The 25,680-nt window shown below is 41.1% G+C and overlaps 1 protein-coding gene across 1 annotated transcript in view; it reads left to right on the top strand.

The window, feature by feature from the left end:
• The window catches only part of ramp1 (receptor activity modifying protein 1), a 123,075-nt gene extending 108,279 nt beyond the window's left edge, over window positions 1-14,796 (top strand). Inside the window, exon 3 of the mRNA XM_075478636.1 lies at window positions 11,264-14,796. Within this exon, the coding sequence (XP_075334751.1) occupies window positions 11,264-11,519 (256 nt within the window). The 3' untranslated portion in view covers window positions 11,520-14,796. The remainder of the gene's footprint in view (window positions 1-11,263) is intronic.
• The last annotated feature ends 10,884 nt before the right edge of the window (window positions 14,797-25,680 follow it).

Raw genomic sequence — 25,680 nt, 5'->3', positions numbered from 1 at the left:
TTTGATGTGCTCGCTTGTGACAGTTTGGCCTGGTTTTGGATTTCCCTGGTTTCAGATGGAACAATCTCTCCCATTATTCTTTGAGGAAATCTCTCCAACAATAATGAATACAAGTATTGAAGTGGTGTTTCTGGGTGACAGCCCAAGATGCTGTCATGATATTTTCCTGTTCAAAGTAGACATACATCCATCCATTTTCTGTACCTGCTTAATCTCAAAGTAGACATATTACCTCTTCATTTCCATCATATGTACAGTAGTTTGGAAAAACACCTTTTGTTGATTTGCTGATTTTGTATCTGCCAAGGCCCATAACACCCATAAGTATGTATACATGCTCACAAAACAGTCTGTTTGAGTAAAGTTTTAGGAATTTTGTCAAACATACAAATAGAAAATGAAGCTAGGGTTGGGAGTCTCCTGGGATTGACTTGTTTTTGGAGCAACCCTCAAGTTGGCATTTGAGGGACTGTGTTTTTTTTTAACTTTCATGCTGACTTTGAAGGCTGCTGCTTAGTCTGCATCATGGCCCCACAAGTTAAGCACTTCCTAACTAAAATTAATTTATTGTGAGACTTTACAAAAATGGATAAGCATACAGCAAGATCGATGACAAAATACAGTTTTTTTTAAAAGGCAGAAAGGCATGGATTCAGTAGTAATTTGCAGATATAGACCAAGACAATGTACCTCTACTTAAAGCTGCATTGACTGAAGTGACCAAAACAACACCACAGATAGAATGGCACTTCCACAATCGAGCTCTAAATAACAGATATAGAGGCGCTTCAGACTTGACACAGAGGCTATCAAGCAAAACCTGTGTGTGACAGCTCAGACATTACAAAACTGTTGAAAATAGAAAACTAAGTGTTAACCTCCACGCGTTTTGTCCAAGAATTTTATCTCACTCTTTTGATATCTCCATGAAGAAATTGAAAAGACTGAGACATTAGGAGCACGTTCTGCAGTCCAAATGAGAACAACATATCAGTTTGGGTCTGGCAGGTTTGGTGTGAACTCAGCCCAAACAACTACAATTAAAGAAAAGTCCCCATAGTAAATGAGGTGTGAGTTTGGCGACAGGGAGCTGTGAGAATGCAAAAGGTTGTGGGAAGGTAAGGTTTCTGGATGGTGCCATGTTACAGTGCAATACTGATAGACAAGCTCACTCTCTTGAGGCATGCCAGAGAAGAGGAATATTCCAGAATGATAACATTTCAAAGCACACCAGTGATATTACACAAGGGTTTCTAAAGAAATATGAATAAAAGAAAAAAAAAAACTGTAGAAGACTTTTTGGTATTTTAAAGAGAAAGGTAGAGCGACACAACCACCTCAGAGCAGATGAGGGGCATTATGTCTGAAATGGAGGAACATTGGAACAATACCCTTTGTGCCGATGAAAATTGAGTCTGTCAAAGGTAAAGGATATATGAAGTATTTAAAAAAAGCATGTAAATCTAAGTATGAAAGGTGTAGTGACTTTTGTTGCGTTACTGCCACACTGTTGGGCTGTCTGTTGATATAGTAAATCTAAAAGCTTTGTTACATAAGAGCCAGTATTCTTATGGAAGAAAAATACTTTTTGTTTAAAGTAAAGTAGTTATCATAAGATGATTCAATCATTTGTGTAAACTGTAAACTGTAAAATGAATACTTTGGTATTTCTTGATACAGACGTTTCTCTTTAAGTCTGTATTGTAGCACGTTTGCCTCAAAAATACCTTTTAACGGGAACACCTATGGACACATTATGCATTATACAGCATGTGATTAAAGTTCCCTATCATGTAACACTGTAAATGGGTAATATCTACCAAGCAAATAATCCTCTTTAATTTTTGTTGCTGCAGATCGGATGAGGCCATGAACATGTTTGGATGAATTTGAGAAGTTGCCATTTCCCATAAAAATAAACAAAAGTAAGATGAACAGTTTACAGAATCTCAACACCTGAAAAAACTTTCAACAAGCCTGGGAGAGGTGCCTTAAAGGATAAGACCGTTTTTTTGACATTGGGCCCTTGATTTCACATTATAACATGATGTTCTACTCACCCCTGCTTGTTGTTGGTCATTTGGAGCTGTTCCGAAGATATTCGCGAGGCGTCTGGCTGCTCTCTTGAGATATTCGGCCATGAAACGGTTTCCTATGGGCAAGCTTATACAGGCACAAACTATGCTGTTTATAATTTATTAATTACTGTACACTAGCACTGATAACGTGGAGGTGCGTCGCTTACTTAAAAAAATCCGGGTTACTAATTTTGAATTTTAGCCGAATGAATAAATAGGCAGCAGGTCTGTGGGCTGTCTGTGGCAGTAGCACGACGAGGACATCAGTAACACCCACTTTAAGACAAAAAAATTCAAAATTACAGTAACCCGGATTTTTTTAAGTAAGCGACGCACCTCCACGTTATCAGTGCTAATGTACAGTAATTAATAAATTATAAACAGCATAGTTTGTGCCTGTATAAGCTTGCCCATAGGAAACCGTTTCATGGCCGAATATCTCAAGAGAGCAGCCAGACGCCTCGCGAATATCTTCGGAACAGCTCCAAATGTTCAACAACAAGCAGGGGTGAGTAGAACATCATGTTATAATGTGAAATCAAGGGCCCAATGTCAAAAAACCGGTCTTATCCTTTATTAAAGAGAGCACCTAAACACTTTGTTGAAGTGTGAACCATAAAAAGCTTCTTCTCTACATTGGTGAGACATAGGAAGATAGATGAGAGTAACACCAGTTCATGTATAGAAATTGTAAAATGGACAATCAGCATTCTGTGGTTTAAGACTGCAGAACTCAGCTGTTCTCTTAAAAAGAGATTTTTTTTAAATAGTTTTTCCTCTGTCTTTGCACTTTGCATATGGTGCAGTTGATAAACACTGAAATCTGAGATTTGACACAGATGCTTTGTGGGTGGGGCAGGGTGGGGCTGCGTCCGATTTGCATTACATTTGGATAGTTTAGATCTTTACAACTGTTTTTACATGCCGGGCATGTATCAATGTTTACTTGTGTTTTTAAAGAGACTACTTCTTGTGCATATGTGTGCATGTATGTAACTAAAAATAGAGACAAATTACAGAAACCACTTGATTAAACTCACAAACGTATGATTGTGGATGTCGGGAGAAAAAGTATAAAGTTTCTTATTATTGCATACTTCCGTACAACTCACACTAGTGTTTGCTTTAATTGATAATACAAATATTTAGGGCAGTAGGTTAGGTTAGGACAGAGGACACTATATAGGACAAAGTGGGAATGAAAAACAGATGAATCGATAGGGAATTTTGGGAATTTGTTTTGCTCTTTGGCTCCCTCTATAAGTCTGAGCCCTGCAGATGGATGCATCCAAATTTGAGGCTGACAAAGACACCTGCAGAAATCACAGAAACTGTCAAGCAGCAAGCCTTATGTAACACGTCATAAGAGTAATGCTGCATACTTACTTATACTGTGATATCTGTCGTAAACAAACCCTCAAAAGAAACTGAACAAAAAAAAATTAGGAATGTCATTAAAAAATGCTCCAGATTGTCAGTAATTTTTCAGGTTTTCCAGATAAATATTTTTGAAGCATTTAAATTGAGCATGTCTAAAGTCTCAGAACCATGTATTGCAAGTTGAGAGATTTTTTTAAAGGCTGCAAACTACCAAGACTTTGAAGTGAAACTAGCAAAAACTGACCAAACATTTTCTTGTGAAAACTTATTTGCATGCAAGTCTGAAATGGGACAAAGGTGGCTGGCTGAGTTGCAGCATAGAAGAAGGGTCAATATTGATATGGTTATAACTTATGTCAGTCACTAATAACAGTGATAAGCATGCTTCCTTTTTAATGCTTTGTATTTCCTGTAACCTATTAGCCTAAAGACCCCCGGAGTAAAGGTAAACATGTTTCAATAGTTTTAGTAAAGAAAAAAACTGAGTCTGCATCCTGGGCGCTCCAGACTAGTTTCAGGACCAATAAACTGTGTGTAATGAGGGTCTGTGTACTTCTTTAAGAGTCACAACTGGAATGTATAGTGTTACATTTATAGTGTTGTATTTCATCTCACCTTCCACTTAAAATGCTCCATTTTAAAGCCACTCTCTTTTCGGTCCCCATCCCAACAGGCCCAGTCTGTTCTGATTGGTCAGCTTGATGGTCAGAAATGGTGAAGTGCAAATCAGTTGTTTCAGGATAGGCCTAAAAGCCAATGAGGAGGTACTGACCAAATGTTTCATGGTGATGTCATCCCAGGTAGAAAAGAGTGAGAGGGAAGTACATCCTTTAGTTTGGTAACTGGTCTTTGTAACTCAGCATTTCTTTTACATGCACAAGAAAGCCAAATAAAAAAAAACAAAGCAAAAAGTAATACGAAGAATCATTTTTTGTGAACAGATATTCTGCTTCCCACCTTTCTGGAAAGCTCCTGTTTTTCACCTTTCATTTGGCCATGTTTGGGAGGGGTGGCCCGATGCGACTGGTAGCAGGAGGTGGCTAATGAATGTCAACAGAGGAGGGGGCGCTTGCGCCTCCTGATTGACGCGCCAACGCACCAGCAGAGCATTCTGGTATTTGTAGTATTAGTGGTGCATGCACTGTCTACCGGCAGGCCAGCTCTTTTAGACATTTGGTAATATCTCTTAGACCAAATAGTTAAATTAAAGGGATACGCCACCCCCAGGCCAAATTAAGTGTATCCCCGCATTCCCGAGACATAAATAAGTGTGTGGGAGCGTTTTCCTGGCGACCCAGGCATTTTCCGAATCTCACAGCACTGATCACTGTTTGGTTTCGCGTAATACCTCCATGGTAGCGTCGTCAATCGAAATGTTTCGCCCAACGTGAATTGATTTACTTGATTTACCTTCTAATTACTGTGTGAGTGGTGTACTTTCACATCGAGTGCAAATGACTGTGTAAATCAACACGGAAGGCTTGGTTTGCTCATGTCGGTTTGGGAACTAGTTTCCGGTGCGGACAACACAGCCGACGCACACTCCCCGCTACGTCATTGGGAATCCCCACCCCCACTGTCCCATCGGTGTTCGAAACAGAGGTTGTGCGGAGTAATATTTCGATCGGCGACGCAAGCATGGAGGTATTACGCGAAACCAAGCAGTGGTCAGTGCTGTGAGATTCGGACAATGCCTGGGTCGCCAGGAAAATGCTCCCACACACTTATTTATGTCTTGGGAATGCGGGGATACACTTAATTTGGCCTGGGGGTGGCGTATCCCTTTAAGACCTGAGTTTGACGTCTATGATGTAGTTATAATCCAAAAAAGAAATTGCCCTCTGTCCAATCACCCTTTATGGATTACTCGCCAACTCCACCTGCCTATCTAAATATGGTCACTTTTGGCTCCAGAAAGACCACTATGGCAACACCATGACAGTCAAATGAAGTCAAGAATTGAAAAAGATAGTTCACAAACTACATTGGCTTGTGTTCACCCACTTTTTCATATACAGTCTATAGTTCTTCATGGCCGCAGTTCACCCTAGGCCGCAGTTCGATGATCGACTTTGTGGTTGTATCGTCGGATGCCGATCAGACTTGGCAGGCCCAAATGTATTGTGAGGGTCTGCTAGGAACGTCTGGCGGAATCCCCTGTCAGAAGGAGCTTTAACTCCCACCTCCAGCAGAGCTTCAACCATGTCCATGTGAGGCGGCTGACCGGAGCTGAGGTCGTAAGGTGGTTGGTGCCTGTCATGGTGGCAACCCCTGAACCGAGGGAAGCCGTCAAGCTGAAGAGTCCTATCAGAACTTTTTGGCCAGTGGGACTCTGGAAGCAGTTGATGGGTACGGATAGGCCAAGCGGAACGCGGCCTCGGCTGTTGCTGAGGCAAAAACATCCGGCAGCTGGGGGGGGCAGTCCACCGTCAACACCGTGTATGCTGGGGACGGGACTCTGCTGATTTCAACTAGGGACGTTGTGAGTCGGTGGGGGGAATACTTCAAGGACCTCCTCAATCCTACCGACACACTTTCCAATGAGGAAGCAGAGCTGAGGAATTTGCATGTGGGGCATCCCATTTATGGGGCTGAGGTTGCTGAGGTGGTCAAAAAGCTACTCGGGACGGATGAGGTCCTTCCGGAGTTCCTCAAGGCTCTGGATGTTGTAGGGCTGTCTTGGTTAACACGCCTCTGCGACAGTGCTTTTGGATTGGCAGATGTGGTGGTGGTCCCCCTCTTTAAAATGCGGGACCGGAGGGTGTGTTTCAACTACAGGGGGATCATACTCCTCAGCCTCCCTGGTAAGGTCTATTTGGGGGTACTGGAGAGGAGGATCCGTCGAATCTCGGATTCAGGAGGTGCAGTGTGGTTTTTGTCCTGGCCGTGGAACAGTAGACCAGCTCTATACCCTCAGCAGGGTCCTGGAGGGTGCATGGGAGTTCGCCCAACTGGTCTACATGTGTTTTGTGGACTTGGAGAAGGCGTTTGACCGTATCCCTCGGGGAGTCGTGTGGGGGGTGCTCCGGGAGTATGGAGTGCCGGACCCCTTGATAGGGGTATGACCGGTTTGGTCCGCATTGCCAGCAGTAAGTCGGACGTGTTTCTGGTGAGGGTTGTACTCCGTCAGGGCTTCATAATCTTTATGGACATAATTTCTAGGTGCAGCCAGGGCGTTGAGGGGGTCCGGTTTGGCGACTTCAGAATTGTGTCTCTGCTTTTTGCGGATAATGTGGTTCTGTTAGCGTCGTTGGGCCGTGACCTTCAGCTCTCACTGGAGCGGTTCGCAGCCGAGTGTGAAGTTGCTGGGATGAGAGCACCTCCATATCAGAGACCATGGTCCTCAGCCGGAAAAAGGGTGAAATTTCCTCTCCGGGGAATGAGATCGTTCCCCAAGTGGAGGAGTTCAAGTATCTCGGAGTCTTGTTCACATGTGAGGGATGAATGGAGCAGGAGATTGATAGGGGGATCGGTGCGGCATCCGCAGTGATGCAGGCTCTGCACCGGCCCTTCGTGGTGAAGAAGGAGCTGAGCCAGAAGGCGAAGGCCCCTCGATTTACCGCTCAATCTACGTTCCTACCCTCACCTATGGTCACGAGGGACCGAAGGAACGAGATCGCGGATACAAGCGGCTGAAACGGGCTTCCTCAGCAGGGTGTCTGGGCTATCCCTTAGAGATAGGGTGAGAAGCTCAGTCATCGAGGAGGGGCTCGGAGTAGAGCCGCTGCTCCTCTGCAGCGAGAGGAGTCAGATGAGGTGGCTCGGGCATCTGGTTAGGATGCGTCCTGGACGCCTCCCTGGTGAGGTGTTCCGGGCACGTCCCACTGGGGGGAGACCCCAGGGAAGACCCAGGACACGTTGGAGACTATGACCACATCCACACACCTGCTGTAAAGTTGGCTCGGTTTCACTCAAATAATGAAGCTTCTGGGGCGGTCGGTGTCGTAGTGGGTTAAGCAGGCGCCCCATGTACAGAGGCTACAGTCCTCGCTGCAGCTGGCCCCAGTTCGACTCCCGCACCGAGCGGCCCTGTGCTGCGTGTCTTTCCCCTCTCTCTGCCCCCTGCTTCCTGTCTCTCTCGAACTGTCCTAACATTAAAGGCATAAAAAGCCCCCAAAAATACTTTAAAAAAATTAAATAATGAAGCATCTGTGTTTTTTCTTGAAGGGATGGAGTGACTAACATCACCGACTAAGAGCATGGCAAGATGCCAAAGATGTTTGCCACCCTGACTGGAATTTCAAATTTTAACACTGCTTTATATAAACTGCTTCTAAATATATGACTTTGTTGTTATGGGGAGGGCAGTATCATAGAAAACACAGACAATGCGTTGCTTCTTTCTGTAAACTGGTTTCCGTTTCCATTTCAGTCTTTTGGGTAGAACAATGTGGCATATTGAAAGTCAGCAGAGAACAGAAGATGTTGGTTTCTGTTGGAAGCATCTTTGCTTCACTTTAGCTTGAGGTTATGTGAAACTATGAAGGGGTTTTGCATGTATATACATGTGAATGTTGTTAAACATTGTTTGCCTAAACTTTGTCTGGATGTGGGCCAACATTAAATCTCTCTCCTTGACTACATTCTATTCTTAAAATGGCAGTATGACTTCCACGACAGAGATAATTATGACTGTAACAGTTACTGTGGTTAACTCAACATGACACGTGGTATGTAAAATATACAGTCCACAAAGTGTATGATTATATGAATTCGACTTCCATCTACAGACTCTCTGCTTTTCCAATCATGCATGTTTTTACTTATTCACATTGTGCTCTTCAGTAAACAGATCAAACTGCTAAGAACAGCACGCTCCTGCCTGATTCAGCTGCCTTTGCCATTTATCTTTTACTCGAGGGGTACATTTTAATATTCCTTTCTGCTGCCTGTGTCTTACTCTACACCTTGTCATGTTCTTTCTCCATATTTCCCTGCTTATACACAGAAAATGTTAATACTTTGAAGACAAAGATGAAAAATCTTATATATTCAATCCTAAATTTCAACTTGAATTGTAAGGATGGAGAGCATCATATACGTTACATTGGCATAGACTTTGAAGTTATTTCCCTCACATCTCTTCTTAAAAGTAATATTGGATTACTTGTTTTAATTTTCTTCTTCTGTGTGTAGAAAGAACAACTCAGATGGCAAAATGATTAAAATAAAGTTTGTGTTATAATTCCATCTTGTTACATTCTGACACTTGGTCAGCAGGTCTCGGCATCACATGTTGGTGTATTAGGTCAATTTTCAACATGTCAGTTAATGTGTGGTAGAAAATATAATTATGTCCTGTCCCAGAAATGTAAATCTTATTTGAAAATAACATTTTAGTTCTTTGTTCGTTTTCTGCCACTGCTTGGTTAAGGTTAGGCACCAAAACTACCTGCCTAGGTTTAAGAAAACATGTTTTGGTTCAAATAAGTCAACATATTAGAGGCTACACTTCTCCCAGCTTGTCTTCGATAAACTTTGAAGAAAATGTATCAATTGTTTGGGTTACCACATTTTTTTTCAAAAGCAGAAAACTTTTGGTTATGATAACAAGTCATCGGTTTTACATGTTGGGAAACTTCTGTTCAAGCTTATTGGTTTAATCTGCTCAATGAGAATTGATGCTGTCTGGGAAAAAGAATCCTGACCAAGTGTCATGTGGTGACTGAGAACAATGGGAAGATGACAACTGACTGATTTTTTGACATCTGTAGAAAGACACAGCACTGATCAAAGGGTAATATACTTAAAGATGGTTGGATATGTAGTACTTGATATGTGTTCCACTGAAATCTCTCACTGATGTGTATTGCTTTAAGACTCACAATTGTGCCTAGTGAAAGTAGCACATAATGGTCTTGTTGTTTGTGGACAGTTGTTTTGTTTTTTTTGGAGTGGAAGGTGGATTAGGTGATGTAACGTGGGGCCTGCAGAATAGAGTGGCAGATGGGCATGTTATCTAAGCTGAACAAAAAAAAAGTTTCATACCAGCCATGAGTTTGAAGACACGTGTTTATTAAAAGTGAATGTATCAAACAATAAAACAAATAAACAAATAAAAAATCACACTGTGATTTATGACACTGGTGTTAAATCACACAACTGTAGGGGGAACCTACAGAACCCCCCCCCCCCCCCCCAAAAAAAAACAGCCAAATAATCGAGTGTTACTTTAAGCTTGCCCTCCTTTATTCATGGAATTTTTACCCTGGAGAACTCACTTCGACTGCCAAGGGTAGTTTTTACAGTTTCGAATGGTACCTAGTGTGTTAAAAAGTGACGCAAAGACTTTCTGAAAAAGTATCTGTATGTGTCAAGTTTAGCTTGAGGCTGAGTTGTAATATAGTTGGTAATGGGACTGTTAAGGTGAAGATCACCTCTGGATGTCAGCACCTCAGCATGTTCTTGACAACTATGTTTGTTTCTGCCAGTCATGTGGAAAACACGATTAGTTGATCCTAACTGCAAAGTACAGGCAGAAATGCTTTTCCCCGTCCAATCACTTGCTTTATTCTTACTGTAGTTTTAAAGATTTAAGCGGAGGACTGAATGCCAAGATAAAAAAAATCCAGGTAGAGCTTAAATAGGTGTAGGTAGTGTACTTTATTTTGAAAAGTGAATGTATAGCAGTAAAACATTATCTTTTGTCATACAGGCTGATGCACTCCAAACACAGTGGGATGAAGGTTTATGATTAAAGGAAACATCTGACATGTGCATCCAGTAGCTCAGTGAATTGTGTACAAGAACATAAATGCACATACACATTTGCCAAAGCTCTGTGCTGTCAAGAATCTGATCCACATGGAGTCAGCTGGTAACCAACGGCATCTCTTTGTGGGCACTGCCCCTGTCCCAACTCTGTTCTTCCTTCTTTCATTCAGTGACTCAGAAACAACCCCAGTGTTCATTCAGTGCTCATTAGACCAGCAGCAGGATCAGAATTTTTTTTCTCCCTCTTCCACAAATGATTTATGAGACTTGAAGGAAACAGAGGAAGAAAGAGGTAGGCTACACAGCGAGACAATAAACTTGCCACCTGAAGCAGAACGCAATACTCTGGTATGCTGGTGCCATGCCAAACAGCCCTGAGATGTTTACAACTACGAACCCTCCACAGAGATAGACCTGGTGCTGGAATGCATCATCAAAAGCAGTTAGATATTAAAATAACATTACATCTGAGTTGTGGTAACTCAAGGCACTTCAATGATACAGTCAAATTCACGCAAGACAATGATAGCGATGAGCCTCTGCTTTGATACATGTTGTAAATGTTTACATGTTCAGCTTACGGGAGCACCCTGTCACTGCCAAACCAAAGAGTTAGCACACCATTAGCTAACTACATTAGAGGCTTATAGGTTGTGAAATTAAAAAAAGCTTAGTACTAGCACATAATCTTTGTAGTAAGATGCTTCTATAAAATTTGTTCAATATCAGCAGTTCTCTGTTGGTATTTGATTTGATTTTGGGAAATGAATTTTAATAAGCCAAACATGCTATACAAGGGATGACATACATGGTACCCAGGGACAGCTTTTCCAATCAATTCACCCAATTCATCTAATATATCATAGAAAATCTGCCAGCAACAGCTGTCTCTCAGCAAAACTGAGAGTTAGCTGGCTACAAATGATTGGGATTTGTTTTACTCCACCTTGGTGTGAATTCAAAGTTTGAAATTTGAGTGATAAATCAACTTGCTACCATTGTCAGTAATGTGATGGGAGAAAGCTGTTCCTTAGGAATAATAGCATAGTAATTTACTGTGTGACCCTCTTTCTTTTGTCATTAACATGCAGACTCTATGGTGAGTTGACAAACTGTACATACCTGGTGGCGCTGAACCTGGGGTGCTACTGGCCCAACCGAATGGTGGATGAGTTCTTCATCCGAGTCCACAGGCACTACTTCCACGACTGCTCACTATCTGGACGACTTCTCAGGGATCCACCAAACCGCATCCTGGGTCCTTTCATTGTTGTCCCCATCTTGGTTACTCTCCTCATGACAGCTTTGGTAGTGTGGCGAAGCAAGCGCAGCGAGGGGATTGTGTAAAGGGAAAGAGTGGGGCCGGGGGTCACAAGACTCAAGACAACAGGTACTTTTTGACCCTTCAAGGTTACACTTTCCTCACATTTGGCGACCAAAGGATTTCTTCTACCGAGTGAAGAGTGGGAACAGGGTATGGATCCAGAGGACGAGTTGAATAACTTAAAAACCAGATCCTACTTCTGCGTATCGTGTGAAGCCATTGCAAATAGCATTTGTTGATAGTCTACATGAATGTAAGTAATTTCTTTGGTTTACAGAGCGGAGAGGTGCTGACATGTTCACCCAAATCCGAACAGTGACTTAAGGAAAGATATTATAAATTACAAAATCATTTTTCTGGGAGAAACTGCTTGCATAGAGTGTTTGAGGTGATCATAATGCTTTTACAAACACAAGAATTTAACGATTGTTTTCAATTACCATGAAAATGATGCTCCGTTCAAGCTCAATAGAGCCATATCCAGTGCTAATAAAGAGGATACAACAGGACAGATACTAAAGTCTTCTGTAGGGATACCCAGGGATGTGACTTTCTATGTGTGTGTACAAACAGTATACTGGAAATATACACAGTGTGTACAATTGTGTGATTTAATGTGCTGATTTTGTCAATGTCTAATATATTTTAACTAAGCAATGCACCTGTGCAGATGGAAAACATACAGAATGATGAAGCAGATATTGAGTTCAGGTGAGAGAAAGCACAACACAGAAAGGATGGTTACACTGCAGGAATGGAGGCCCCAATGTGGACTTACACTTACAATGTGTTCTGAAAGCTTCCATCCTGCTTAGCCTGAAGCCTAAAATGTTAAATTGAAAAAAGAAAAGTAGAAGATTCAGTGGAAAAATCCCTACTCCATCTACAGAGGAGAAAGAAAGCAAAGGGATAAGTTAGAAAACACACAACCCTGCCAAACCTTGCCATAGCCGAAAGCACAGTTTGTGTATCATGGACCTTGGGCTTCTATTGATTTGTGATGTCCCTGTGTGGTAGTATGAACTGTTTGAACTGTTTCTTCATTGATATTTTTGAATGCTATTTCCTTTATAAATTCATTGACCTATAACCTGCCTGTCAGCAAAACACCCACACCCACACTTTGTACTTTGTGCCAAAATCTCATGGAAAACTGAGGGCACTGTTTGTAATGGAATGTCTAATCTTCAGTTGGAGTGACTTTTAATGATTTATTTTTTTAAATCTAAGATCATAAAGAAAAGTTCAATAAAATGTCTGATTATTATGTCAAATACACTCAACGTTAAACCGTATGTTTCTTATTAAATGATTATGTGCAAGTCTTTTCACTGTGTTTATGATGCATCCTGCATTCATATTTGCATGTTTTTGCATTAGGTGGAGTTGTAATGAATGTACTTCAATAGCAATGTTGACTGAACTCTAAATCACTGAAGATGTGCAGCATTGTATTTATGCTCTTGGGGGATAGAACACTATGAATTCCAAATACCCTTGAGCAATCATGGAAATTTGAACGATAATGTAACACAAACTTAGAACCAAAAACAAAACAGAAACCCACAAGACTATGGCAAATTAGTTACAAATCTTCAGTCACTTGGGAAAAAGCAAGTCTCACTCAAGTCTGTTCAGAGAAGTTCAAGTCACATGTGGTCATAAATAAATCATACACACAAACCCAAATGGTATTCACTCACTTGAAACAACTCTGCATTTAAAGAGAGTCTCAGTTCTGAATGGGTTTAGACTACATTCAGAGTAAAGCCAATTCTGATGTTTACATGGAAAGATACATTACCTGTAGTGGACAACAGTTATTTAAAACGTATAAAAAGACTAAGGGCTATGTTTTATAGAATTTCTGAGTTGGACAGTTAAACAATTTTTCATAGATTTTCTTATTAGGATTTTTAGGGCAGATCTTAAATCAGAGCCCGATGATGCATTTATTCAGTGGATTGATTTTGTGCAGACCTACTGGGGATAGTAAGTTACAGATTAACACAAACACCCACCTCATTTCCCACCTGATAGTTTTCAAACTTGCAAAGATTTAACGTATTTCAATATATACACTCAGTCCGGTTATGCACAGTTGAGTCAAGCTATGGTCGCTGCACAACAGGGCCAATTAACGTGATCGCCATCCTTGTAACAGTTAATATGCAGGGAAGAGGAATTGAGTGATTGACTAAAGTATGTCAGACGCTGCAATGTTGTGAACAGTTCTGCCGCTTCTAACTTTCTCTCTGGGGAGCAACGTAAACGTAAGTATAGCCGAATTCACTGTTTAGATGTTTTTAAGTTGCGTCTTTAAGGTATTTGCACAAAGATTTTGTCATGATGTTGCTGACTCATGAAGCCCTGTTGTTAAAAAATCTAGATTTAATTGGCGCAGAGGGGCAGTCTGAAAATGCTCTATGTGACTGCGAGTTGACACGTAGCATTGATGGGCTGCTTATCACAATTTCTGACATGTTTAGCTGTCTGACAAATTTGAGAAACTGAAAATTATGTGAATGACAGCAGATTTATTAGGAACATATCAGTGATTTCAATATATACTGATGCTTGGTTTTAGAGCATGTGCGGAGCACCTACGCCCATTTGAGTCTACTTGCGTGTATACATGCAGAAGTGATTCTGTCTCCAATCGCATTATGAGTGGTGCGAATTTTGAAAAGCTCAATTTCATTCAGTTTTGGTCAAACTAACCTGTTTACATGAATTTAAAAGTCCAGTTTTGGTTGGACTGACATAATCATTTGGGTCTTTTCCAAGTGTCCAGTAGACATGCTTATTGACACTTTTCTGTGACAGTCAAACACAGTCAGTCTCTCCCCCGCTGGCATGCTGCACTGATATCTCAGTTGAATCCTTGGCAGAACATATCCACCATGGGAATGTAGATGGCACAATTAACAGTGTTGGTTTGCTTTGTCCAAAGCTGAAAAGAGACCAAACTATGCATTATTTGAAGTCTACATTTGTGATTTCACATCTTAGCTGTTTGGTTCAGTGATGCTGCCCCATAGTGCAGTTTTCAGCTGCTATTAGATCTGTAATTGGGGTATTGAACCGACAGGCCCCAGGCATCTGAGGGCAAATAATACTGCTCATTTCCTCCTGGTCTTGGAACCTTTTTTAGGTTCTATTCACTGAATGATTTTTTAACCATTTGTGTGTGGCTGAGTGGTAAATAACAATTTTCTGTGACGTGACAAAACTCTTCTTAACTGTACACTAAATCCATTTGTTTCTCAGACTAAAATAAAATAGAAACATGAAATAAAACAGATCATGCCTTTTGTTTTTCTTGCAAGTTACTGATGAATCCTTCAATATTCTACAGGAAAAAAGCAATAGAAATATGTTCCTGTTTTATTATTTCCTAACTGTAATAGTATGAAGAATTTTTTTTTTCCCCAAAGTGTTGAGATGCCACACTAGGGAAACTTAAAGTAATGTCATAACATACTTGCCTTTAACATTTTATACAAAAACCAAGTAACAGAGGAGGCTGAGGCAGGTTTACTTTCACAAATTTCACAAAAAAATACAGCACAGTCACTGAAAAATATATTCTACCAAATGATACTGCAAGACACTTTATTCACCAAGAGAAAAACCTCAGTGTAATCGTTTTCTCTTTCAATAATAAAATGTTCCAAATAAACAATGTTTTAAAGATCGTTGTGCATCACCACACTGATAAGATGAGTGGACTGATTGGACTTCCTGACAAACAAAAGGCTTAAATACTGGCAGGTTGGTTTCTATCATGATCATGCTCTTGCAAACCTTGCAAGAATCCAGCAGCCTTGGAATACAAGCTATGGGCCAGCTATAGAACCACAAACATTGCAAGCAGACTAATAAACATTATAAATATCTTACTGACGTAAGCACAAGCCATCTTGATATTTGCCAAGCTTCGGTCAGAAGAGGAGACCACACTAGTTGTGACTAAAAATAACTAAAAAGGAGTAGCCTAGATACAAACAAAACAAAACCAAACAAGTTAAAGGCCCTGTAGAGTAAGGGACTGGCTTACTCCCCGATCTGGCTTAAATATACTGGTGGTATAACACTCAACTTCTCTCCACCAAACAGACTACTGCAGAGAAAGGTGTGCACTGTTGTTCCATTCCTGCACACATTGTTTCATACGGTCTCCTGCAGATGTGAATGCGAGTATGATTGTGTGTCTGTGATAGCATTCTGACCTAATTCAAACCACTGCACAGTGCCTCAGCTGTGAGATTGATGACATTTCTTGACCCCCGCAGCTTTTCAACGGCACTGGTGGCAAAGGTTAATAACGTCAGATGCTTAAAAACGATGCAGAAATATAAACTAAGACCTCTAACCCGACTCTAACCGTATTAAGGAGCGGTCTCTCCTTGGTGAATAATTCATGAACAAAGGCAACCTGAGGAGAGTTGGGCAGAGGATCCACGTGTGACACCAAAGGCAGTAGATGATGTGACGATGAACATCTTGTATCTAATTACCAAAGAGCCCTCTGACATCCCACAATATTTACACCAAAGGGTTTTACTTTGAAGGAGACATTTGTCACAGCTAGGTGCCTAGCTGACTCACAAAAAGGACCCAAGAACAGACGCAGAACACTGGGAGGTTTAGAGTTAGAGCAGAGTTTATTTAAAGGTGCGGGGTGTTGGAAGTCAGAGGGAGGATCCGGGTAAACGGAGACGGTTAGTGAGGAGCCGATGAGGTAATTTGTCCAGACAAAGGTAGTGATCAGTTCCCACTAGGTCCAGGTGGGAATCCAGAATGGAGGGGGAGGATACTGGCTGTGGTGCTGTGGTTCTTAGTCGACGGCAGGGCGAGCAGGCAGGGAGGGGAAACAGTTAATCCAACAATGAAGCATGGGAATCCAGAGTGAGAAGAAATGATCACGGAAGCGGCATTGAAGAAAAACATGAAAGGCAAGGTAAATACCACAAAATAACTCTGTGGAACACAGGAGTCGGCCTAATTACCACTGGTGAAGTTAAACAATCTGGAGAAGGCTGGTTGCTCCTGCAGCTCCTTAAGACTGTGTTTTAATGAGGACGGACCCAGAACAGGTGTGCCCTGGACTTCCTGGAAACCTGCTCAGCCCCACCTAATGCCCAGAAACCACAACACAGCCAAGCGTGGTTGTGAAAATATCTAGCTTCTTTTAAAACAAGTTGGCACAATTTATCAAAATTTCTAAGACATGCTTTCATCAAAATATCAGTTGGCTTAAACACAAAAGGCGTCTTCTCGTCCCTACTGCAAAACCACTTCTCTGACCAGGATGTGTTTGGGGTGTGGAATGGCAAGCAGAGGTCTCTGCAAAATGGAAACGGCAGTTTTTACAATCAGTGGTAGTTCTTCATTTGCAAGACATGATTGGATAATTATATTTGAGGCATGCATGTACTGTAAGCATGTTTGTCGGGAATGCTAAAGTGCTAGTGACTAGCAACACATCTTGTGACTGTTAGAACAAGCCCTGGCTATGTCATTGATAATAGACTCACGCCTGTTCCCCTGCAAGGATCGAGTTGTATTCGATGTGTGTACACCTTGCTGTCAAGTGAGTGAGAATTAGCAGACAGGCTCCCACTGCTGCTGTAGTGCCACCGCCATGACAGAGAGGAGGAAGCGAAATAGCAGAGAGTGTCTGCCACTGATTATCGGACGTGTAAATATAGCCAAAATCACGTCACAGACATTTTCTGAAAATATTTGAATGTATGCAGCTATATTGGGAACGTGGCTGTATTAAGATGCAGGAGGAGCGACTTACGAAGGTCATCAAGGCCTACAGAGAGGCCTAATATATTCTTGAGTTGAATATCAAAAATAATAATCTTGCAAATTCCAGCCTTGCATTTTTAACTGGATGAATCCTTATCTAAAAAGCATGAATTAATAGATGAAATGCGTCTGAAGAAATAAAGCCTTTGAATTGGTGCAGTAAGTTTGTACAAGGATATGAAAGATTCATTTAAAGAAGCCTGTTTGTCATCCAATCAGAATGTTTCCAGCTCTGCATTGCTCGGAAGACTACGGTCAGTGGTTAGCTGTGTGATTAGTGGAGCCTCCATAGAATTACAGAGTGCAACACAATAATAATGGAATGAGGGATCCATTTGAAAAACATTTCAATTTTGTAAGTTATAACTTGTAAAATGGCATTGAAGACTTGCCAGTAAGCTTGTTGCTCAAAAGAGCAGCAGACAGTGAGTTGTGTAGTAAATAAACTTAAATGGAAAGTTGGAGGGAATTGCCAAACAAAACAAAACAAAAAAATCACAGCTTTTGTGAAGCATTTTGACTCTACTTGCTGACTGAGATGATTGACTAAGAAACTAATCAACACTACTGTGGGGATTTTTTGGCATTTGGAAATGTGATTTCAGATTTAAAAGGTTTAGCCAAGTCAGCCCATCACCATCAGTTTAAAAGCCAACTGCTTTTATTCTGATTCCCACATTCTTCTTATTTTTGTCACCTTTTTTAATTTTTTCTTGTGAAAATAGTGGTTAGGCTTCATCTATGATTAAATTACCAAGTTCATCATGCACTTTTAACGATGTATTTTTTAAGAACTTTGACCATCAAGGACCATTCAACAGCATGCTGGTGAACGCTTAGGTTTTGTATATTTGTACATTGGCTAAGAACTAACAACTATATACAACTCACTGCAAGTGATTCAAGTTTATAATGGTGCATTTCAGATCATCGTATGTTGTCAACACCTTTAGCGGTTTAGCGGAGGTGCCACTTTCAAATCTTGCTAGCTCTCTTGCAAGCTCTCCAGGATTACCAACCATGCCTTTAAGAAGGCATCTTGATGAGGACAGACAAGGAATAGGCGTGAAAGTAGGAGCAATCCAGACTCTGCCCCAGACTTCCTGGAAACCCGCTCAATCCCGCCTAAGACCCAGAAACCAAAACAACACCACAGCCAAGAATAATCGTGACATTTACATCTATAAATCTGAACAGGTCACCATATTAGATCATTTTAAATCTTGACGAAACCATACAAAGTGCCAGGTTAGTGTTTTTTTTAGTTATTCAGTTGACGGCCATTTTTCATTTTAGTTTTTTTTTTTATCATATATCCCCTTTAAATGTTGATAAAAGGAACATTGTATGTGAATGGTATGTAATAGTCTCAGATCAACACAGTATTGGTCAAATAATTGCAATACAGTATAAATTCATTGACGTGCATTCAACCCCACCAAGGGTTGCAAAAGGCCTGGAGCCCATACCGACACTGGGTTAGAGGCAGATTCATCGATTTATTTTTTTTGTTTGTTTTTAGATGATGGATGGTAATCTTTGATATGACCATTTTTATCAGTCACAACCATGTATGCTTCGGAAAAACTAAAGGGGGAAAAAGTTCTTTTTCTGACTGAAAGTGAGCCAATGAAGTATTTAATTACCCTCAAAGAATGCTTCCAAGTAACCTTGCGTGGTTATACTAGGTCTCACCATGTTCTCATTTTATCACACAAAGGCACAAATCTTATCTGTCTTCTCAATCTGGGTCACTCTGACACTTAATTACCCGTGCTGATGGCACCATTGTTTCCTGCTTCACTTTATTGCAATCAGATTTATAGGATGAAAGCATAGCAGTAATTTTGTCTTGATAAGCCCCACTTCAATGATATGAGCACAGACTATGTACAGACACATAGACAATACGAGAGGGGGTGTTGTAAAGTGCTATCAAAAGCACACAAAGCTTTTTCATGTGTTAGCATAATATAAAACAATAATAAAGAAAGCCCCCAATACAGTCGCTATATTCACATGAACTTATCAAGATTCAAGAAGCTTTATTTATTCCGAGGGAAAATGCGGTGAGACAGTTATTGTACAAGAGGCAAAGTAATAAAATAGAATAAAATAAAGTAAAAATAAAATAAAATAAAGCTAACATAAAATAACATAAGCAACTGAATACAATATGTGCAGTGTGCAATTTAGCAGCCTCAACAAAAACAATATATACAAACAAGTGATCTGGAGAAAGTGTCATTGTATAAAGGGACATTTGGCATTTGGCCCCAGGACGCATTGTTTCCACTGACCCTCTCTCGACCTGAGGGAGATGAGTTCAATTCAATATTATTTATGTAGCGCCAAATACAACAAATGTCATCTCAAGGCACTTAAATAATAAAGTCCAATTCAAGCCAATTGGAATTCAATTCATTGTAATCATAATTATTTATAAAATAATCCAATTCATTCATATAGAGCCAATTCAAAAACAATTTCCTAGCTAAGGAAACCAACAGATTGCACCGAAACTTGTCTTCAGTCCAATCTCCCATCCTGAGCGTGCCTGAGGCGACTGTGGAGAGAAACGACTCCCTTTTAACAGGAAGGGGGGGGGGGGGGGGGGGGGGCACTGTAACACCATTCAAAGGATACCTGTTGGAACAGGGAAACATGAGTTAATGACCACAAAAATGTCACATGTATATAATATCATTTGAGAAATTAAACAGGGGAAAAAGAGAGTAAAGTGAGGAAAGGTGTGACAGATGAGGCCCCCCAGCAGTCTAAGCCTCTAGCAGCTTAACTATGGGATGTTTCAGGATCACCTGAGCCATCCCTAACTATAAGCTTTATCAAAAAGGAAAGTTTTAAGCCTGGTCTTAAAAGTGGAAAGGGCATCAGAGTCTGAAGGCCACAGGCAGAAAGGACTTCCTCTGGCGTTCTGTCTTACACAGGGGTGGAATGAGTCTGTTGCTGAAGGTGTTTCTGTGGGAGATTAGCACCTAGTGGAGAGGGTGAGTGATGTTGTCCAGGATACTATGCAGTTTACACAGCATCCTCCTCTCAGACAGCACCAACAAAGAGTCAAGCTGGACCCCCAGGACGGTGCCAGCCTTCCTGACAGTGGCGGCTGGTGATTCAACTTGTTGGGGGGGCGCAGTTGCGCGTGACGGGTCAAATAGCACCTCACAATCAGAACACAACACACAAATTCTAAAAACCACCTAAACTAGACCATTGTTCAAGTATTAATACAATTAGAGGGATACTTTGGATATTGTTGACCTTAAATAAAGAGTTTTGGGACAGAATAGATAAAGAAATATAGGCTACTGTAATTAGAATAGACCACATGTTATACCATAACCACAACATAATAGTAGGGAGGGATGATGGTTCTGAATTTCCTTTTCTATTGCAAAATGTACAAATATTCAGGAAAAACAAAGACCACATTAAAAGGTAGGTGTGTCTAATGTTTTGAGGACTAATATAGAAGACTGGATCAATTCTGATGTTTTTAAATGTGCTATATAAATAAAGCTGACTTGACTAGACTGCACTGAAAAATGGACAACAACTAATTTCTACAACAGAGACTAACCTCTGCAGCAATCCTACTGTCTGTGGTCTTCTTCCCCGAGAGCCCGGCGCTTCCTCGGATGCTTGCTTGATGGACGTGATTGATTCGATGAATTGTCCAATCACGTTTAGATTAAAAATATGGAAAACTCTGCCATTGGTCTGGGCGCACAGAGATGCGAACTAGAATCAAATTTTGATGCGCCAATGGAAAGTTGCCTCTGCTTGTTCGCGGTAAAAACGTTTGCTAGCTCTCATAGACTCCAGTGTTACCGGCGACCACCTGGAGGAGCGCTTTATATCCAATAGCAAATAGCAAGCCTAGATTAAAGTCGAAAGCATTTAATGGTTGCTGGCAGTGGCATGTAGCCTACAGCAGAGTGTATCACACCACTGCACGAGTAAAAACACAATGTACAAATGTATAATTAATTTCATATTTGTTATGGTTGATTCACGGGAGGGGCGGCGCTCTAGCGCCCTCTATTGACCAACCGCCACTGCTTCCTGATGATCTTGTTGATCTTTGTTAGAATATGTTCTCATCTTAACCTGTTTTTGAGTTATTGTGTTTATGTGCATATTGTACTGCTGATGTCCACTGGGGGCAATGAGAGCAGGTTCTTGTCTGTTTTCTGCACTGTTCTAACCAAGAGAATGAAGTTCAATTTACCTTACCGTTAGCAATAAAAACGAACACAGCTATCTACAGAAAAGAAGTGTGGTTCATTGTGAATATGAGTACCGAACAAGAAAACCCAACAGGTTATGGGCCCAGGCATCGCACGGGAGGACGATGGGACAGACTAGTTTTCAACGGAGATGAAAACAACTATGAACTTTGGGAGGTAAAGTTCCTCGCTTACTTAAGAACGCTAGGCTTAAAGGATAAGACCGTTTTTTTTTTACATTGGGCCCTTGATTTCACATTATAACATGATGTTCTACTCACCCCTGCTTGTTGTTGGTAATTTGGAGCTGTTCCGAAGATATTCGAGAGGCGTCTGGCTGCTCTCTTGAGATATTCGGCCATGAAACGGTTTCCTATGGGCAATGTTATACAGGCACAAACTATGCTGTTTATAATTTATTAATTACTGTACACTAGCACTGATAACGTGGAGGTGCGTTGCTTACTTAAAAAAATCCGGGTTACTGTAATTTTGATTTTTTGTCGTAAAGTGGGTGTTACTGACGTCATCATCGTGCTACTACCACAGACAGCCCACAGACCTGCTGCCTATTTATTCATTCGGCTAAAATTCAAAATTACATTAACCCGGATTTTTTTATCTCAAGAGAGCAGCCAGACGCCTCTAGAATATCTTCGGAACAGCTCCAAATGACCAACAACAAGCAGGGGTGAGTAGAACATCATGTTATAATGTGAAATCAAGGGCCCAATGTAAAAAAAAACAGTCTTATCCTTTAATAGACACCATTTTATCTACCGCGGACCCAGACGAAGAGAAAAACGCGGAATGTTACGCGGAACTAATCCAGGTCCTCGACGATAAAAGTCTGTCGTTGGTGATGAGAGATGCCGCCGCCGCCGGCAATAAAGCTTTGCAGATATTACGCGGCCATTACGCCAGCCAGGGAAAGCCAGGATCATCGCCCTTTACACAGAGCTCACATCCCTATTAAAAGAACCCGGCGAAACAGTGAGAGACTATGTTTTACGTGCTGAAAGAGCAATAACGTCTCTGAGAAATGCAAAAGAGGTTACTAATAATAGCAATGATTCTGAAGGGACTCCCAGAATCATACAAGCCTTTTGCTATTCACACAACACAGAGCAGTGAAGACTTGACGTTCACTCAGTTTAAGAGCAGACTTCTATGAAGAAACAGAAAAGTTTGAAAGCAAACCGAAGTCAGATAATGTAATGAAAGTGGACATGACAACTGTAAACTGCTACAACTGCGGACAGCGTTGGCACATGGCGAGAGACTGCCGCCAAAAGACCGCGGCAAAATGGTGCAGCTACCACAGAAGTACAACCCATAGGGACGAGACATGCAGAAGATGGAAAATGGAAAGATGATGCCAAGCAGACTTCAGACATGCAGGAAAACCATGAGGAGGACCAGACCATGGTATTCAAAGTCAGCCTGAATATTCTGCATGACAACATCAAGCTTTATGGAATAACGGTGGACTGTGGAGCCACATCACACATTATTACTGATGAAGAGCTATTCACAAGAATTGACAAGACTTTTGACCCAAGTAGACACTACATGGAACTGGCAGATGGAAAGAAGATGAACAATGTTGCACTGAAGCGTGGTGATGCACAGATTGAACTGTTGAACTCAAAGGGGAGGTATGTTAAAGTTACTCTGAAAAATGCTTTACTCATCCCATCGTACCCACAGAGCATATTTTCTGTGATATCAGCTACAGCCAATGGAGCCAGTGTAACATTCACAGATGAGCAGAATGAACTGCTGAGTAAAGATGGTACTGTGTTCCCTATTGAGGCACATGAGAAACTGTATTACCTGAGGATGAAAAGCAATAATGAAGGATGAATGGAGGAAAACTTAAATGACACAATGAACAGCGATAAAGTGAAGCTAGCTTGTGATCTGAAAACATGGTATGAAGTATTAGGACATTGTAATATGACTGATGTTATGAAATTACAAAATGTGGTAGAGGGAATGAAAGTCACTGACAACAGTAAAATGGAGTGTAACATCTGTACAGAAGGGAAATTTATCAACAGCAGAAACAAAGAGTCAGATGTTAAAACGAGCAAGCCACTAGAGTTAGTTCATACTGACCTATCAGGACCTATTGACCCTACAGGCTTAGAAGGACACAGGTATGCTATTTCCTTCACTGATGACTTCTCAGGATCTATTGCAGTCTATTTTCTGAAAAACAAAAGTGATGCGACTAAAGCAACAAGACGTTTCTGGCAGACTGTGCACCCTGTGGTAATGTTAAGTGTTTTAGGTCAGACAATGGTACCGAGTACACATGTATTGATTTTGAAACACTACTCAGAGATAAAGGCATTAGACATGAAACGTCATCACCGTACTCCCCACACCAAAACGGAAAAGCAGAGAGACAGTGGAGAACGCTCTTTGAAATGGGAAGGTGTATGCTATCAGAAAAGGGCTTACCTAAAGAACTGTGGCCATATGCATACACGGTTAATGTACACAACATTAATGTTCCTGTTACTCTTTAATTATACAACAACTGGGTCTTACTTTCCATTACTGTTCCCTATTTCCTCAATATTCTAAAATTCCCAATTGTTGCCTGTGCTGCAGTCTTGTTTTCTTACAGCAGCAAGAGTAGGAACCAATATTTCACTTCCCAGCAAAATTATACTGGTAACTGATTCAGACAGTGAAATGACTTACTGAGCTGTTAAGCAACCTCCACAGGGTGTAAGTTTGACTTTGTGGAACTGTGGCTTGGAAGATTGGATGGCACTAACTGAAAGAAACGGAGCCACCCACTCATATGCAAGCTCATGTTCTCTTCCTAGCCAAGCAATTAAATTCCAGACTGACGCTCAGGCTCAACCAAGCAACAGATGCCGGAGTGAAACCACACACAGAGCGTAGTATGTGGCTATAATTTTCATCCGCTGTAGATGGGTTGTGTTGTAGGTACCCAAAGATCTCTGACCTGTGTGTTTTGCTGATTTGCAGTTACTCTTTTGTTGGTGCGCCAAATGTCTGTGCTGCGATTCATAAGAGGAAGCTCGTTCATAATCAAATTACTTAAAGTCTTCAAATGCACCAATATGCGAAAACACATATAATCATTACATCATTACATAGAAGAGCACTAAAATGGACAGACGTGACACAATGTGATAAACTTTAGAACATTTCTTCTTTCGTCTGATCTGTGTAACAGCAAGGTTTTTAGCTGTGTAATCTTTTGTCAAAGTCAAAGTAATCCATGTTAACGCTACAGCAGCTGGGAAACATTTCTGTCAATATGGAACTGAAGGTCTTTTCATGCAGTAGCCCAGCTTTATTGGCACAAAAAAATACATCATTGTTAAGTAGCCAATGTTCCTCTTTAGTAATTCACAAAGACCAAACTGAACGGGTTCCGTGCCACATACATCAAGCTGGAGATTCAGATGAGTGACAACAGCGTCGTTGGCTATGGAACTCACCCCCCCATTCTGCTCTGTTGCTGCTTCTGTTCAAGAGACCACAGTGAGGTCTTATTTTTGATGAAGGTGGCTATCTGTCCACTGATAAGCTGCTGCTGGTAGGTCACAGGCTGATGGTAGGAAGAGGGATTGAGACTTTTCTTTCAAATAAGGTGAAAAGTTGTATCTAACCAATGGAACCGCTGTGTTAGACTGTGCATAAACCCTCAGCTCTGAATGAGATAGTGCTCAAAATGAGTACTAAATCCTCTGTGTAAGTGGACTCTCCTATATAACAGTGTCAAATATATAATTAGTGGTGTTAAGGCATGTGCACACTGGCGCCAAACGACACCCGCCCCTATTATTTTCCATTATAATCCCCCAAACCAGTGGCGGTAGTAACACAAAGGGGCTCCATGATGGGCCATTTCCACATCACTTCTTAACACTGTCCTATTTTCAAGTGTTTCTGCTCCTAAAAAGACATTTTTAAATTACTGTAGAGTAAAATACAAAATTACTAAATTACACACACCCGCTTCACTCACATTCAGGCTCCTGACATAAAGGAGCTCTTCTATGCTGTTTTAGCAGTTTTTATGTTTATCTCCCATTATTCCTGTATTGTATCAAATCTAGGCTTTTTT

Source organism: Odontesthes bonariensis, chromosome 12 (genome assembly GCF_027942865.1).
Source record: "Odontesthes bonariensis isolate fOdoBon6 chromosome 12, fOdoBon6.hap1, whole genome shotgun sequence".
NCBI lineage: Eukaryota > Metazoa > Chordata > Actinopteri > Atheriniformes > Atherinopsidae > Odontesthes > Odontesthes bonariensis.
This window is presented reverse-complemented; position numbering and strand designations above follow the sequence as displayed.